The sequence below is a fragment of the Oreochromis niloticus genome, linkage group LG20 (genome assembly GCF_001858045.2).
Source record: "Oreochromis niloticus isolate F11D_XX linkage group LG20, O_niloticus_UMD_NMBU, whole genome shotgun sequence".
NCBI lineage: Eukaryota > Metazoa > Chordata > Actinopteri > Cichliformes > Cichlidae > Oreochromis > Oreochromis niloticus.
The window spans coordinates 36643937-36661838 of NC_031984.2; the positions used below are offsets into that span (position 1 = coordinate 36643937).

General features: G+C 42.1%; 1 protein-coding gene across 2 annotated transcripts in view; it reads right to left on the reverse strand.

Annotated features, from left to right (window-relative positions):
* Positions 1–13807, reverse strand: part of LOC100706982 (ephrin type-B receptor 2) — a 62320-nt gene extending 48513 nt beyond the window's left edge. For both annotated transcript variants that reach the window (XM_003459989.5, XM_025901828.1), the window contains exon 1: positions 13573–13807. In XM_003459989.5, the coding sequence (XP_003460037.2) occupies positions 13573–13672 (100 nt within the window). In that variant the 5' untranslated portion in view covers positions 13673–13807. The remainder of the gene's footprint in view (positions 1–13572) is intronic.
* Positions 13808–17902: the final 4095 nt, after the last annotated feature.

A 17902-nucleotide genomic window follows, 5' to 3' on the forward strand; every position in this document is an offset into this window, starting at 1 on the left:
TCTCAAACTTCACCAGTCTATGCTTCTGTACTTTCCCACTGTCTGGGTAGTAGACCATATAAGTTGGACTGTTCTTGTCATATCCAACAAAAATTCCTTTCTCACACCTTGAGTCTAGTTTTCTCTTGTTCTGCCTGTAGGCATAACACACTGACCCAAATGTCTGCATCCTGGAAAGGTTTGGCCTTCTTCCTGTCAGCATTAAATATGGTGTCTGTCCTGTGCGTCTGTTAAAGCATCTGTTCCTCACTACAGCTGCTGTTTGCACTGTGTAAGTCCACAACTCTTTAGGTAACTCTTTCTCTATTGCCATACTCCTGGCCATATCAAAAAGTGTGCACCAATTACGTTCAGTAGTACCATTTTGGTGTGGTGATTATGGTGCTGAGGTCTCATGCCTGATTCCATTTTTGCTAAGGAGTGCCTGATACTCATTTCCCATAAACTCTGTTCCATTGTCAGACCTGATACATTTAACCTGCCCATATGGGGCTGTATCAGCCAAAAGCTTCTGTGTTGCTTTTGCTGTGTCACTCTTATTTTTCAGAAAATACACAAACACTGCACTGGAATAGTCATCAGTGAATGACAGTGCAAATCTATATCCATCTCTGGACTCTGGGTCTACTGGTCCAGCTAGATCTGTGTGTACCAGCTCTAAGACAGTTTTGGCTCGTGCATCAGGGTCCCTGTTTCTAGTTTGAACGAACTTTCCCTATGTGCACACTTCACAATGCAAGACAGATTTATCTGTTTTCCCTTTCATTGCCATACCATCAACAACACCCTGTAATTTCTGAATGTCATCATAATTACAGTGCCCAAGAATTTCATGCCATGTTTGCATGTCATAGCAACCCTTACACTGGTCTTAACCTTCAGTGTCTACTGTTTGCAGGTAATACAGTCTGTCGTATTCAGATATTGGGAACCTTGTGCAGTCTTTGTGTCGCAGAGTGTCTTTTCCTTGCTTGAAGATCACAGTCGCTCCATTCGAGGTAGCTGCTTTCACAGAGAAGATGTCTTGTGGATATGAGGGGATGTACAGTGCCTGTTTCAAGGTTGTTTTGTGGCACTGCCCCCTGCTGTCCATCAAGCAAAACTCTGCCTCCCCTCTTTGCTCTGCAACTCGTATCACATAGTCATTCACACTGCCGTCAGCCAACTGTACGTAGTGTGTCTTGGGCTGGAAGCTGTCGTCGAATTTTCTGAACTTCGTTATATCTGTAACAATATGTGAAGTTGCCCCTGTGTCCATCATCAGACCCATTTTGTTGACGCCATGCTCTGACTGGAACTCTGCATCCTCGCTGCTTATCCGGAATGCATAGTCTTTGCTGCTCAACTCCTCGGAAACTTTTCGTGCGTTGTCCTGCCACCGTTTCCGTCTGCAGGTTGAGTCCCGATGGGTGGTGCTTTTACACTCGTTACACCACTGCTTGCACTGACACGTCCTGGCTTTGTGTCCCTTTAGTCCGCATCTGAAACACACTATGTCTGCGTTGCCGGCTCCCCGGTCATTCGAATTTTCAAAAGTGGGTTTGTCGCTCGGTTGTGCACGTGCTTTCATGACGTTGTCATCTGCTGCTGCAGCGCGCATTTTCTCTATCTTCATAGCTTCGCAGTTTAGTTTTAAATTCAGCAAAAGTCACTTCAACTTCGCTTTGTGTGACATGGATAGCAAACGGTTTGAATGATTCTGGCAGTCCCTTCAAAACCATTGCTACCAATAGCCCATCACTCAATGTTTCTCCAGCATTTCTCAGGGCTGTGATTGTTGTCTCTGCTCGTATCACATAGTCATTCACACTCTCACTGCTGGACTTTTGGAGCGAAGTGAGTTCTGTATACAGGCTAATTATACGAGGCTTCCCTTTACCCCCATAATAGTTTCTTAGAATCCCCAGCGCCTTCCGCCCATCATCCGCTGCTTCTCGCATAACAAGAGACAAACTTTTGTCATCCAGAACCTGGATCAGCTCCGCGTAGGCCTCTGCATTCTTTGCTCTGTCTTTTTCTCCCACCGCGTCGGTAGGCTGCTTCAAAATAATGTCACTTAATCCTTGCAAACGAAGGTGGCCCAAAAATTTCGTCTCCCATAGTTCGTAATTCTATTCGTCTCCATCAAAAACTAGCCGAGCCCAACGACTATTTGACTCAGCGGCTCGTCGGCTCATGGCGCTAGCATGGTATGCTAATCCTCACCGAGTGCGCTGTACGTTGCGACGTTTCTCTCGGTGGCAAAAACACATGGACTCTTTTTGGAAAATGTCTTAGCTCTCTGGGCCTATAACCTGTTAGCAGAGATATGAAAATGCGCAGGAAAATCTGACGTGCATGGCAAACTGCCCCGACGATACTTAGGGAGGAATAAACACACATCAGCCTTCGGCCATTTTGGATGAACGCACACGCCCCCTAGAGCGTGCCAACTTTATTAACAGCCACACACATGTAAATCATACATCAAACATAAATAAACCCTTTGGCTGTTTCCATAATTGAGAGCATTTTCTCTCCTCATGTCAACAGATAGTAATATGGTGTACATATTAGTACAAAAAAAATTCTCGAGAAGAAAAAAACGCTGAGAATCTCCGTGTGGTCAACAACAGACACACATTATGCCCATATCATGGTCTAAACCAATCAGAGATATTCAGGGGCGGGACCTCTCTGATTGGCCGTGGTCCAGATAGTCCTGTAGTCCTATGCGTATGTACATTTGAAAGTGCAGAGAGAGGTGAGTAGCTTGAATTGTCATGGTTAGGCTGTGTGCAGGCAGGATGAGGATCCAAATGCAAACTCACGGAAAACAGGACTGAACTCAAAAAGCACAGCTTTATTGCTGGAAACACAGATCACAGGTTAAAGAAAACTAAACTGGGAAAACTAAATATAAAGCGCACCAGGAAACACGGGGGAATCACACACAGCATGAGGGAGAACGCGACACAGAACTGAGAGAGACGCAGACCTAAACACACAGAGGGTTAACGAGGGAAGTGGGAGCACACAGGGAACACAGGTGACACAGATAATCGTAACGAGACATGGCAGGAGAAACACGACACTGACGGGAGACTGTCAAAATAACACAGGAAGTACAGAGGTGCAGACAGGAGGAGAGAGAGAGACAGGAGAGCACGGGCATAGCGGGCTGGGGAAACATGGCATAAAACACAAGGAGGGGAGACGAGGGTTCACAGATACAGAGGGGCACACAGAGGGTAACCAAAGGAACATCTTAACAGAATGACCTAGGAACCAATGCATAAAGAAAGAGCAAAATACAAAACACACAAAACCTAAGAATACTGGGCCAACATGGCCCAGGACCATGACATGAATAAAGCGATATCGATTCATTAAATCATGAATCGACGTTTAAATCCATCCATCCATCCATTCGCTTCCGCTTATCCTTTTCAGGGTCGCGGGGGCGCTGGAGCCTATCCCAGCTGTCACAGGGCGAGAGGCGGGGTACACCCTGGACAGGTCGCCAGTCTGTCGCAGGGCCAACACACAGGGACAGACAACCATTCACACTCACATTCACTCGCACATTCACACCTAGTGACAATTTCGATTATCCAATTAACCTATCCCCCCCCTATCGACGTTTAAATATAAATGTATTTTGCCAGAAACGCCAGAATCTCAGGTTACAGCTCACAAAACCATTTCAACAACCACCAAACAGCTAAAACAGTAAATGAGAGCAGGTAAACAGATTCCACACAAAGACGTAAACACAGACCCAACGCATCAGAATCTGTGAGCTGTCGGCTTTCAGCTCCCGAAGACGTAAACACAAAGCGCGGACCCGACGGCACGTACATGTGTACATGCACGTGCCGTAGGGTGCTAGATTCTGATGCTGCAGGTTTTGTGTCTCTCCAACCAAAATTCACTAAACCAGCAGCAAAAGAATATCATCGTCATGAATTCCCTCTTACTTTTGCTGTTTTTCTTCCACCAAAATAAAAGTCACACTTCATGCAGAGCTCTCTCTCTCTCTCTCAGTGTACTTCAAGAACAATTTCCTCAAATCTCAAATCTCTGTTTTGTGCATTATTCATTCGCTTATTACGCACAAGTCATGTACAGTGCTGTCGGCCACTATTATTTTTTTGTTGCTGTTGTTGTGTTTTTTTCCAAAAATGACCTCGACAAGAAGGCCTCATTTCTGCTGTTTAATAGCGAAGAAATTTGAACTTTTTAAAATGATCCCAAATTGCAAAATGCTTGGCTGTGTCTCTAATCAAACCTCTGTAACTTTGCTCTGCTTAACATTAACCTGTTAATGTTGATTCATGGTTTTCTTTTGTTGTTTTCTACTGCAGAATGTTTTTAAGGCGATTATCTGCTATAAAAAGAAAGGCTAGGAAAATTTCCTTCATGTTTTTCTGTGTTTTATCCTCAGTTACTTTGACACAAAGGCATCTGCTGTGATGCTCACACCTCTGATGAAGTCTCACAGTGTCACTACTGAATATTCCTGACTGTCTGAGTCAAAATTGAATCAAAATAAATAGAAATAGGACTTTGTGAATCGGAATCGAATGGATTATAGAAGTGATGATAGATGATAGAAGTCAGTGATGATACCCAGCCCTAGTGAGAAGCCTAGGCCTGACAGAAGTGGATGTAGCTGTGGGTAATGAGAAAAGATGATTGATAACTTTTTCGTTAAGGCCTGATCCGTCTAAAATTCATAGCCAGTGCTCTGACACGGAGCCATCAACCTCTGAACACTGAAAAAGCACAGTGTATCCAGAAAACACATTATATGCGGCGATAAATGCCCTGCCCAAGTGTCCCCTCTCCCCACTGCCTTTCAGCAGCAGGCAGCAGCAAACAGGTCATCAGAGGAGGCAGAGATGATGATAAAGTTTAACATTGCCTACAATATTACCAAAGAGTGCCAAAGCACTTTAAGCACAAGCACCTTTTCAGTAACTTATCCTTCTTGTAGAACTGTGCTCCAAATAAAGAACTTTGTGCTGACAAGATTGTTAGTTAATAATTTACAAATCAATATTGCCTGCATGGACAGCAGTTAAAAAAAATGTGAATATGTAAAACAGAGGGGTTAAGCAATGCAGTTGAAAAATTTGGGTGCACCTAACTTTTGTGCTGGTGCACCTAAGGAAAAAAGTAAGGCACACCAGTGCAACTGTGGCAAAAAAGTCTAGAGCTCTGAGGTTCATCTCAGTTTTGCCAGAAAACATCTTGATGACCTCCAAGACTTTGACACTTTGGCAACAGTAGGAAGGAAAAACTCGCTTTCCTATTGAATACTGAGCAAAATAAGCCAACCCTGATACAAGAGAGCAGTGTAACTGAACTAGAAACTCCAGGTAGCCACCCATCCAAGAGCATGACTCCCCCAGCTCACTAACAAAGTTCCATCAGAGGAGATACTTGCAGATCTCTACTACTGTATGACTAACACTGATCAACTCATATGTGCTATTGTTAGAGCACAGTAACAGGCACACACCCTGTGAGTATAAAATGCTAACAGAACTCCATAATCACTTTTGAGACACAATCAGATATATATTAAATGATGTTAAAAAAAACAAAGACTGATTTTTATAAAAGTGATCACACGTTAGGACCCATATAGTGTCTCATTTAGGTCTGTCGTCAGCTTCAAATCTCATAGAGAGTATAGTAAATAAGCTGCACTGATCCCACTGGCTGCTTCTGTCTGTCAATCACACGACTCTTTGTGAAAGGGGCAGATGCAGCAGGCATTCCTGTTTGATTTAAACCAATGGACTGAGGTTATATGCAAGTGAAGAAGTAGGTCATGAGCTGTTTTAATGCTCAGTGTTTTTCTGTCACTTCTCCCAGAGGCGAAAGAGCACTGTGCTGCTGAATATTGATTGACTTAGATAAGTCACTCTAAAATGTCAGCAAAGAGCACTGTGGCCAAGCTAGCTTCTTACAAGAAAAAAATAAAAAGGGAAGCCCCTTAACAAATGACGACAAATTGAGTTGAATAAATTTGTTGGAATTTAGAAACAAAACGCATATCAAAAAATAATTGGAAGGGTGTCCGTCCTCTTCTTCCTCCACTACTCACCCTTCAGTCCAGCACACCTATGATTAACTCACCTAGTGATAATCCTGTGATCAGACTGGCTACTACTTAAGGCAGGGGTGGGGGAACTCCAGGCCACAAGGGTCGGTGTCCTGCAGGTTTTAGATGTGTCTTTGATCCAACACAGCTGATTTAAATGGCTAAAATACCTCTTCAACATGTCTTGAAGTTTTCCAGAGACCTGGTAATGAACTAATCATTTGATTCAGGGGTGTTGACGCAAGGTGAAAGCTAAAACGTGCCGAAGAGCGGCCCTTGATGCCTCGAGGTCCCAACCCATGACTTAAGGAGAAGGAAGACCTTCACTTGATGCTGGATTGTCATGCAGGGAACAATGCCGTTGGCTCCACCTGCCTGACTCCTCATGGTGTTTGTTTATGCTTCTGCCTCACCTGTTTGTTTTCATGTGTGCAGGATTCCTGGATCTCCTTCTGATCTGACTTACTGAGAGAGATAGAGAGACTATTTTCTAGTGGAGAGATACTTTGTAGAATTTCCTTGAGCCTTGAGAACAACTGACTGCTATTCCATTACTTACATTTAGCACTGAACTTTCACTGTAAATGAATGTATGAACTTTACATTTTGAGTCTACCAGATCTCTTTAACTATAATAATAGACTGTATAGACCTAAGGTGAAAGTGAGTTTATAGAGACAACACAAAGATTCATATGCAGAGGTTAATGCAGCGCACCGGCTGTGGCTACAACGTAGCTTGCCATCACCAGTGTGTGAATGTGTGCGTGAATGGGTGAATGACTGGGTATGTAAAGCGCTTTGGGGTCCTCTGGGACCATAAAGGCGCTATATAAATACAGGCCATTTACCATTTACCATTTTAAGGTTAATAGTTAAGAGTTAATATTTACTGAGTGTCAGTTTAGGGAGCCAGCATATGATTGAGGGCTGCACATGAAAGACTGCACACATCAAAGGAAATCATTGCCAAACCAATCACACTCTCTGCTGGGTTGTGTTAATTTTATAACCTTGATGAGGTGACTGATAAATTTTTTAACATCTAATGTAGGTATTAGGGCTGTCAACGTTAACGCGCATTAATCCGTCGTCACGATTAATGCGATTAAAATTTTTAACGCAATTAACCCATCTAGGGCGCAGAATGACTCAAAATGCCGGAAATGTCACTCTCAACGCATTTCGGCCAGTTTGTACAAAGTTTGTCCATTCTGCAATCTAGATGGGTTTTCATTGCATTAATCTTGATGACGGATTAACGCAGGTTCAGCCTGTGAAGTAGTCTGACTCGAACGTCAAGGAAGGTGGTAGGAAGCAGACTCTGCAGACATTTAGGATTCTGAGAGATGAGACTTTTATTTACAGTGAACGCCATATGTGAAACTTAAAACTCCCCCAAAGTAACTTAGTTAACAAAATTAAAAAGTCCATGAATTCAGTAACAAAGCTCACCTCTCCTCCCTCATCTTAATCAAGCAGAGACTGACTATATATAGGGCTATCAATTTCCCTTCAATGAGTCCAGCCAGTACAGTAGTAATCTAAAACTCTACACAGATGACTGAAAATTACAAAAAGCTCCTCACACTTCTGATTAGCACATGTAACAGCTAAACGGCTCTATATATGAAAAAAAAAAGATTCAACAAATCCCTTTACATCTTGAAACACACAAAAGGAAGCATTCCTATGGTAGAAGAAACCCCTCATCTTGGTTTACCCTTCTGATGTCACGTCTGACATCATCAGTACTTTAAAATCAGGAAATGTCAGGCAGGCCTTTCCCCAAACCTGACCTACATGAAAACTGAAAACAAAGAACCAAGTAAGTATGCACAAATGACTTAATCTGCAACATAACAAAATATAAAGCAACATGTAACTAAATATTTGCTTTAATTTGCTGAATGTTTGCTTTGCTAGCAACAGAACGCTTACACAAACAAACCCTGAGTTTGTTTGTAAATTAGTAACAAATTCAGGTCTGAAAATTAGTATACACCTGTGAAGTACCTGTGCATTCACTCATTGCCAACGAGTCACAAGACAGCAGGACAACTACACACAGGAGAGTAGGGAGCTGAGCAAAGTGTGCCTATATGAGAAAAGGGGCATTTACACAGACATGTCTGCTATATTGATGAGTGGAACAACGTACTGACCTTAAGAGGAGACAAACTAAAGCACTGATTCTGTTACACTAGTACGGATCCGATACTGCTGCCAGAATTATTGATACTATTGATATTTAGATAAATCCATAGATCCCTATGAAAAATATTGACAAATCACTGATTTGCATGTGAAACATCTGTCAGTATTTTTTACACACAAATTTGTGCATACAGACTGTAATGGTAAAGCAGCCATGAACTAAAGCAACATAATGAAGAGTAGGGATGGGTTTCGTTTAGGTTTTATCCGATACTGGTGCCAAACCGGTACTTTTGAAATGGTGCCGGTGCTTAAACGGTGCTCGAACCGGTGCTTAAAGAATGGAAAACACAAACTTTGTCCAAAAACCTCTCATGTTTAGCTGTCTTTTTGTAAAAAGATAACAATGTTAGCCTTTTCTGCAGCTATAGGGCATATATGGTCTCACTCTTGGCTGGAAGCAGTGCTTAAACAATGGAAAAATCACAAACTTTGTCCAAAAACCTCTCATGTTTAGGTGTTTTCCACTTTTTCTTTGGTCATTTTAACCTTTTTGTCCAGGGTGAAGGGAGTATCTGCCATCAAACAAGAAGACAGCCGCATGTAACTGCGACGGTGTTTGCTAGTTCACCTTACATGCATTAATTTAATAACCTGGTTAGCCTACTCAACGTAAATTACACACGAACAACATTAAGCTACTCGCCCGGAGAAGAACAGCTGCTGCTGCCATCATCATCCGTCATCATTTCTGCTACACTGGCAGGACTAGGGGCCAGGACTCTACTCTTTGGGTTCTTGGGGGATGTTGCTAACTCCAGGTCCAATAACAGGCACCACACCCGCAGTAGATGTGCTCGGTGTGAGGTCTCGCAGCAAGCTATCAAATACGGTGCATTTCTCAGCTTTTAAAAGAATGCTATGCCTCGCCAGGTTCGTCATCAGATTCGAGGAGTTACCTCCTTTGCGCAGTATCACAGTATCACCTTAAAGCACTTGTTGCAGGCTGCTGAGTTTGCATCGTTTGCTCTGAAGTACAGCCAGACTTTTGACCGCTTCGCCTTGGTCATTTTTAATCGGTAGCTCTGCTCTAAATGAACGTATGTACCTGGGCCCGCCTACTATTCTTGCAAAGGTAAAATGATTGGCTAGAATCCAAAGTGTATGAGATCTCAGGAAAAAAAAAAGCACCGAAATAAAGCACCGAAATAAAGCACCGAAATAAAGCACCGCAATGTGCGCTGCTTTTCGGTCTGGTTACTACCGTTATGGCACCGGATACCGGTACCCATCCCTAATGAAGAGTAGGCTAAAGTTCCTCGACAATGTAAGAGACTGATGAAGTCATAGAGCAGGGGTGTCGAACTCCAGGCCTCAAGGGCCAGGGTCCTGCAGGTTTTCAATCTCACCCTGGGTCAGCACACCTGAATCAAATGATTAGTTCATTACCAGGCCTCTGGAGAACTTCAAGACATGTCAAGGAGGTCATTTAAATTAACTGTGATGGATCAAGGACACATCTAAAACCTGCAGGACACTGGCCCTTGAGGCCTGGAGTTCAACACCTGTGTCATAGAGAAAACCATGAGTTCATGTTATTACTGCTAAAGGTCTGGTTCTCCAAATGCTGAATCAATGAAATGCATTTTATATGGCTTATATGAAAACTTCCTTTTCTTGTCAACAGTAGGAGCAAAAACGAGGGATACACAAACAGTGCATGTACTTCTATTGCTACTACTACTAGTATTATTATTATTATTATTATTAACAGTTTACCAAAACTCCATCTGAATTGTATACACTGAGATATTAAAACATACACAATTAACAGGTGTGGACTTTTATCTTTTTAAAATATATTTTTAAATTCTGTTTTATTAAAATGACTTCAATCATTCCTGGATGTCAATTCAGTTCAGTTTTATTTATATAGTGCCAAATCACAATAACAGTTGCCTCAAGGTTCTATATGTTAAGCAATGTCAAGACCCATTAATAATACCATGAAAACAGAGAGAACCCCGACAATTATATAACCTCCTATGTAAGTCATCACGTACAAACTAATTTCTTAACACCAACAAACCGGAGAATCTTTTTCATGAATGCTTGTCATTACAGTGAGTTTCTCATCTTGACCTGACTTCAATCTCCTAAGAGTACCATGACCTGGATTACAGAGTACCTACACAGACATAGTTAAGATTAAAGGAATACTTGGCTCAACGGAGCTCCAACTCTTTGTCAGATTGGCTGCTGAGGTGAAAAGCAATCTGTGTTTTCCTTGAGCAGTGACAAATAGCAAAATGCACTAGTTTTATGGATGGCTTTTTTTTTAAGAGTCACAGACTTTTATTTTTCCAGACCAAATGAAGATCTTCTAAAGAAGCGCAAGGCCATTTCCTCTCCACTCCTGTTATCTGCTTTAAGGTACGTGTTTTGCTTTATACCAGGGGGTCAAACATTTTTCATTTTTTTGCCTTCATTTTTAAAGAAAGTATCCAGTATTCAGGGTTGTACAGAATGTGACACTGTTAACAAGACACCGAATAAGTAAAGTTTAGGTAGCTGCTCTTTGTGTTTTGTTTTGTATTTTGTATTGTCTGTGTATGTTCCCAGTCATCCTGGTCATGGTAGTCTTAAGAGCTTGAAAAAAAGAAGAGGACTGGATTTCTTTAGACCTTTCATCCAATAGGCTTCTTCAGTTTTAATAACAAAAGGTGGAGCATCTCAAGGGTTACTAAACTAACACAGCCAAAAGCGGGGCAACCTGCCCTGCCAGTGCAAAAGTTCCTCCATCCAACCTCAACATTCAGGTAAGGTGTTCACATCCCTGAGTGAAGACCACAGCATCAACCTACTAGCAGCTGACAAGGGAAGGTGTACTGTTGTTCTTAACTCAGCTGGTTATCACAACAAAATTGCCCCAGTCCTCAGTGACAGTAATACTTAAAGTCTCAAAGTAAGCCTATCTACAAACACTTGAAAGAGAAAAAGCCACTGACCACCCTACAAACTAACTTTACTTTGGGGATCCTATACCCTGCACATATTAACTTCTGAAGAGCCACAAAGAAGGAGTCCCTGGAAGACCTATTGTTAGCAGTATAAACTCAGCCACTTACAACATTTCCAAACACCTCATCACCATCTTCGCTCATCTGGTTGAGAACACACCCCATCACATCAAACACACTTCACTAACAAGCTCAACCAACTATGCCGAATGAGGACGATGGCAGCCCCAACACTGACGTTATCCCAAAAAAGTTGATACACTCTGTACTGTGAAATGCTTTAAAACCTGACTGAAATATTGAGTGTTTATGTTTGAGAGATAGACATTGTCTCTAATTTTAATATTACGCTTAGCGTTATCCTTTTTGATCACGCTCATAGATAGAGCTGGATCAGATGTCTCTGAACCATTCCCTAGTAATAATAGTAATAGTGTTATAGGATCAGGCAGCTGGAAATCCCATGATGTTCTTTGTGTGGGGAATAAAATTATCACAATAATTATAATTATTATATTATTTAAATCCTTCCGTATTATTTAGGTTTGCTCACTTACAAAGAAATTAACTTTTTCAGAGTAGTTCATTTTAATGGAGAGAGACAGAATATCAACCAAAAATGTAGAAAACACATTACACAGATGTTATAAGTGGATTTGCACGTTACTGTTATTTGATCAACAAGCAAAACATGACTTAATAATGTCTCGATTTGGTTTCATCTCATCACAACACAACACACTCTCTCAAGCCTTTTTTGAATCCTTTAAATGCTCACTGGCAAACTTGCTGGGTGCCAGGCGGCTCTCGGGTACCTGGGGCCCGGACCTCGGCTTATGCTGAGTTGGCCAGTCTCTGTCAGAGTCGTCTGCCCACCATTGCTTCTGGTCCTCTTGCTCTTTGGCCATGAGGGCCCCATCTGGGTCGTCCCTTCTTCTCCTGCTGGGATGTGCACGCAGTTGTCATCAAGATGTGTGGCCTCGGGTCTTCAGTACTATGGGGGCTGCACCCTGGTCACCTGGGTCTCTGTCTGTCTCTGTATTCTAAGGGGGTGTGGATGCAGCTTCTCACCCTCATTACCAAGTATATTTCTTGACAGACACACACACTCAGAACACAACAAGATTGTTTGTTTGTGCATCTATGTTTTTTTCTTTTATTTCCCTTCAGGCGCTGTTTGTTTTCTGTATGTGTTTTTTCTTACAGGTGCAGCAGTTGGAGACCTATTGAGTTTTTCAACTTGTGCTCTGTCCTTTTATTGTCAGTGTTTCACAGAGAGTTCCTTCCCACTGTTGCTCAAAGGGAGTCATAACTGTTGGGTTTTCTCTCTGTATTATTGTAGGGTCTTTATCGTACAATATACAATATTGATATTGATGCGACTGTTGCTGTGGTTTGGGACTACATCAATAAATTTGAATTGAATGTAATCTGGGTGCCACATGGGCACAGTGTCAATCCTATTGGAGCATGAGTTCTGGCTGAGTTGTAGGGGATTAAATATGTTTTTTGTTTTTTTAATGTTTGGTTTATCTTCTGTCTCTCTGCAAGAAAATGAAAATACCATAACAATTACAGACATTCATTTTATTGGCAAGTGATCAAACTTATAAAGTCCCCCCTGTAGTGGACTAGGCCAACCCTGTCTTATCTCAGGCTAGACTATTTTCTCCTATAAAAGTGTTTTCTCTCCTACAATGACTTTAACTGTTTTTCCTCTTTAAAATAAACTTTTGATGAGAAATACTGGGTATTTATGTAATTGATCTTGTCAACCTTTAGATGAATAAAAGATTTCTTATCCTTACTGTTCTTACAAATAGGGTAAAAAAGAAAATTGAAGTTGTGGGACTGGAAAGTATTTGCCTGACCAAACATATTGTACTTAATGATTGCAGCAAAAGGAATGTCAGTTAAATTAAAGATAAATAATAAGAATAGTCATAATAACAACAACAAGGAGAGGAACAGAGAAAATGAGACTGTGTATATGGCCTTTGATGCCAGATAAGAATAAATGCCAGAGAAGCTGATTAAATTCTGTCTCGACTACCAACATATTTGCAGCTTTAATCCTTCTCGGTATAGTGAAAGCTGTAGAGCTCCATCCATCCTCGGTGATTTCCGCTAGACTGGTCCCTTAAATGAGGTTAAAATACGCATAGTCGGCTTTTGTTTTCTTTCTTTCTTTCTTTCTTTCTTTCTTTTTTGTAAATTAATGATGGCGCTTTGTCGTCCCTTCGCTAACAGCTCGGCTCCGTTCAAGCGTTTACGTTCAAATAAGAGTCGAATTCCAGCTTACCTTCGACAGCCCACACCGACGGCAGCATCCATAGAAAGTACAAGATATCCATAATCACAGATATTCCAGAGTTATGCCTGTTAAAAGCCAGTGTATTCATCGCGCAGCCGTACAGCTGTGGTCGGTTTCCTGTGAAATCATTTAGAGATGGAGAGAAGCATCCTCATCATCATCAGTGGCACCAAGATAAAGGCTGAAGCGCTGCTGTTCAGGCCAGGTTGGGCGAAACCAAAAAAAGAGGGGGCAGAAAAGCAGCGGAAAAAACCCAGAACATGGGCTGCGCCTGACTGGGTTTGGGTTCTTTGTTTCTTTTTTAAAACAAGGCCACCAGGGTTAATTGTGAATAAGCATTAATATGCATTTCCGTCGTAACAAAGTGCTTTTACTCAAATTTACTATTACACTTGCCTGTTTTAATTTTTAACCTAAATTATTAGATGCCATATTTGCAAGTGAAGACGCTTTGAAAAACCTTTCTTTACCATTCAGTGTCAGCACAATCTTTGTACCTAAACATTTTTTTTCTTACGTCACTTAACACTGACCTACACATAACCCGAGGAATGAACCCAGTGTTTTTAGCAAAGTAGCAATTACCAACCCCATCCCAAAAAGTCGCAACACTGCACTCCTGCACTGCACCTCTCAATGCACCTGCTAGTTAGATGGCATGTATGTGTATGTATATAGATGTAAGCGTGTATGTGGAAATATGTGCGTGTATGTTTGCAGGTGTATGTATAACTTGTACATATCTTTCTTGTGTAAATGTAAATTTGTCTGTTATTGTGTGAATACTTACGCTATTGTGTACTTCACACATGGAGAGATGCCAAACTGCCTTTCATTGTTCTTGTAACAGTGACAATAAAAAAGCTATTCTATTCTAATTTGCAGATTTGATATTTCATTCACTACAGAACACCGAAAACATTTTAACCTCCTAAGACCCGAACTCTTCCACAACATGCATTTTTAATTTCTCTTTGATATTTGGGCATATTGGGGCCCGATGAATGTAAAAACAAAGAATTTCCAGATTTTTTTTTTTTTTTTTGCCTTATTTTTGTTTTTAAGAAAAATGAGAGCCACAAATGAGGATATTCATTTAAAATTTTGATAGAACAGTAGCAGTATAATGTCCTCCTAAGTGGATATCAGGCCCATGTAGAGTAAAATTGAGTATTTTGGTCAAAATAACCAAAAATGTGATGTCCACATATGTGGACGGCAGGTCCTAGGATGAAAATAGCATCCAATCTGATTTTCAGTCTCGTTTCATTTATTTATGTTTAAAATTTATAAATTTATATATTTAGAATTCTTTTTAATGATATTGTGTATTGCAGATGATGAGAAGCTCAAAGTCTTTGTACAATTGTACACTGAGGAATGTTATTCAGAAATGATTTTACAGCAACTTTAACGAGCAAATATGATCATGGCGATCATGTTATTGTAGGTTATTGTTGTGGGCTCACTTATTAACTGTCGTTGTCAGACCTAGCTCTATTTCAGTACTGTTTTTTTCTTTCTAGTTTGCGGTTTGTCATTTCTCTTCAACCTTCTTTTCTTTCCTTTCTTGGCCTTAACCCCCAAGATGGCTGTTTCTCCCTGAGCCCGTGTCTACCTGGAGGTTTCTTCATGTTAAAATGAGTTCCTCCTTCCTAGGACTGTTAAGTCCTTGTTAGCTTGTTGCATCCTAAGATAACTGTTGATGTGAACTGGTGATATAAAACCTGAACTGAAATGAATTGCATTCAAAGACAAGAGGCTGTTGTACCAACGCTTTAATGCTTTTGATGCTAATGCTTTATTAGTCTGTGAAGGTTCTCAGTCATCCAGGTCATCGTAGTCGAAGGAGTTTGCAAAGAAAAGCGTCTGGACTTCTTTAAGTTGCTTGAAGACGTTTTACCTCTCATCCGAGAAGCTTCTTCAGTTCTAAGGTCAAATGGCCGAGAGTCCCAGATTTAAACCCAGTGGGGGTATCCCCCCAAGGAGGGACAAAGGACCCCCTGGTGATCCTCTAATCACATGCGCCAAGGTGTGAAAGCGGGTGTGGGACCTAATCAGCCAGGGTTTCGGGTGAGCTCATTGTGAAACCTGGCCCCACCTTGTCATGTGAATTCCTGAGGTCAGATGGCCCAGGATGTGAGTGGGCGTTAAGGCGCCTGGGGAGGGAACTCAAAACTGGATTATAGATGGCAGACAGTTGGTGTCGTAAACCACCGCCTCTGTTCAAAGATGGTCGCTCACAGTGGACATAGATGGCCTCTTTCACTCCTCTTTCAAACCATCTGTCCTCTCTGTCCAAAATGTGAACATTGGCATCCTCAAAAGAGTGACCTTTATCCTTTAGATGCAGATGGACTGCTGAGTCTTGTCCTGTGGAGGTGGCTCTTCTATGTTGTGCCATACGCTTGTGAAGTGGCTGTTTGGTCTCTCCAATGTAGAGGTCTGGGCATTCCTTGCTGCACTGTACCGCATACACCACGTTGTTCAGTCTGTGTTTCGGAGTTTTGTCTTTCGGGTGAACCAGTTTGTGTCTGAGTGTGTTGCTGGGTCTGAAGTACACTGGGATGTCGTGCTTGGAGAAAACTCTCCTGAGTTTCTCTGATACACCGGCTACATAGGGGATGACAACGTTGTTGCGTCTGTCTTTCTTATCCTCCCTCGCTGGTGTCTGATCTTCTTTTCTGTGCATCTCCTTGGAAGACAGGACCAACTTCACACCCGATCAGATTTGCACACTGTTAGACCTCTGCCTTACCACAACATACTTCAAATACAACGAAGGCTTCTACAGACAAAAACATGGCTGTGGCATGGGCTCCCCTGTGTCACCTATTGTAGCCAACCTTTACATGGAGGAAGTGGAAAGAAAGGCTCTTGGCTCTTTTAAAGGGAGCGTACCCAGCCACTGGTACAGATATGTAGATGACACCTGGGTCAAAATCAAGACACAAGAAGTGGAATCCTTCACTGCGCACATTAACGCTGTGGATAAAAACATCAAGTTCACCAGGGAAGACACAAAGGATAACTGCTTGCCTTTCCTGGACTGCGCCGTGCACATTGAAGAGAAGGGCAACCTCAACATTGAAGTTTACCGGAAGCCCACACACACAGACCAGTACCTCCTCTTTGACTCCCATCACCCTCTGGAACACAAACTTGGAGTAATTAGGACCCTACACCACCGGGCAGAACATGTTCCCTCTAAGCCTGAGGGAAAAAAGAAGGAACACACACGTAAAGGAAGCACTGAAAACATGCGGTTATCCTAACTGGGCGTTCATAAAGTCAGCGAAGATGCACAGAAAAGAAGATCAGACACCAGCGAGGGAGGATAAGAAAGACAGACGCAACAACGTTGTCATCCCCTATGTAGCCGGTGTATCAGAGAAACTCAGGAGAGTTTTCTCCAAGCTCGACATCCCAGTGTACTTCAGACCCAGCAACACACTCAGACACAAACTGGTTCACCCGAAAGACAAAACTCCAAAACACAGACTGAACAATGTGGTGTATGCGGTACAGTGCAGCGAGGAATGCCCAGACCTCTACATTGGAGAGACCAAACAGCCACTTCACAAGCGTATGGCACAACATAGAAGAGCCACCTCCACAGGACAAGACTCAGCAGTCCATCTGCATCTAAAGGATAAAGGTCACTCTTTCGAGGATGCCAATGTTCACATATTGGACAGAGAGGACAGATGGTTTGAAAGAGGAGTGAAAGAGGCCATCTATGTCCACTGTGAGCGACCATCTTTGAACAGAGGCGGTGGTTTACGACACCAACTGTCTGCCATCTATAATCCAGTTTTGAGTTCCCTCCCCAGGCGCCTTAACGCCCACTCACATCCTGGGCCATCTGACCTCAGGAATTCACATGACAAGGTGGGGCCAGGTTTCACAATGAGCTCACCCGAAACCCTGGCTGATTAGGTCCCACACCCGCTTTCACACCTTGGCGCATGTGATTAGAGGATCACCAGGGGGTCCTTTGTCCCTCCTTGGGGGGATACCCCCACTGGGTTTAAATCTGGGACTCTCGGCCATTTGACCTTAGAACTGAAGAAGCTTCTCAGATGAGAGGTGAAACGTCTTCAAGCAACTTAAAGAAGTCCAGACGCTTTTCTTTGCAAACTCCTTCGAATGCTTTATTAGATTTATAAATCCATTAAATGTTATGGCTGCAATCTTTGGCCTTTCTACATAGCACTTGAAACATAATGTTTAAACATTTAGTCTTTTCACCCTACATGTGATATATTTCAGACATTTTATTTGGACTGGATGAGTATAAATCAAACAAATTAAAGTA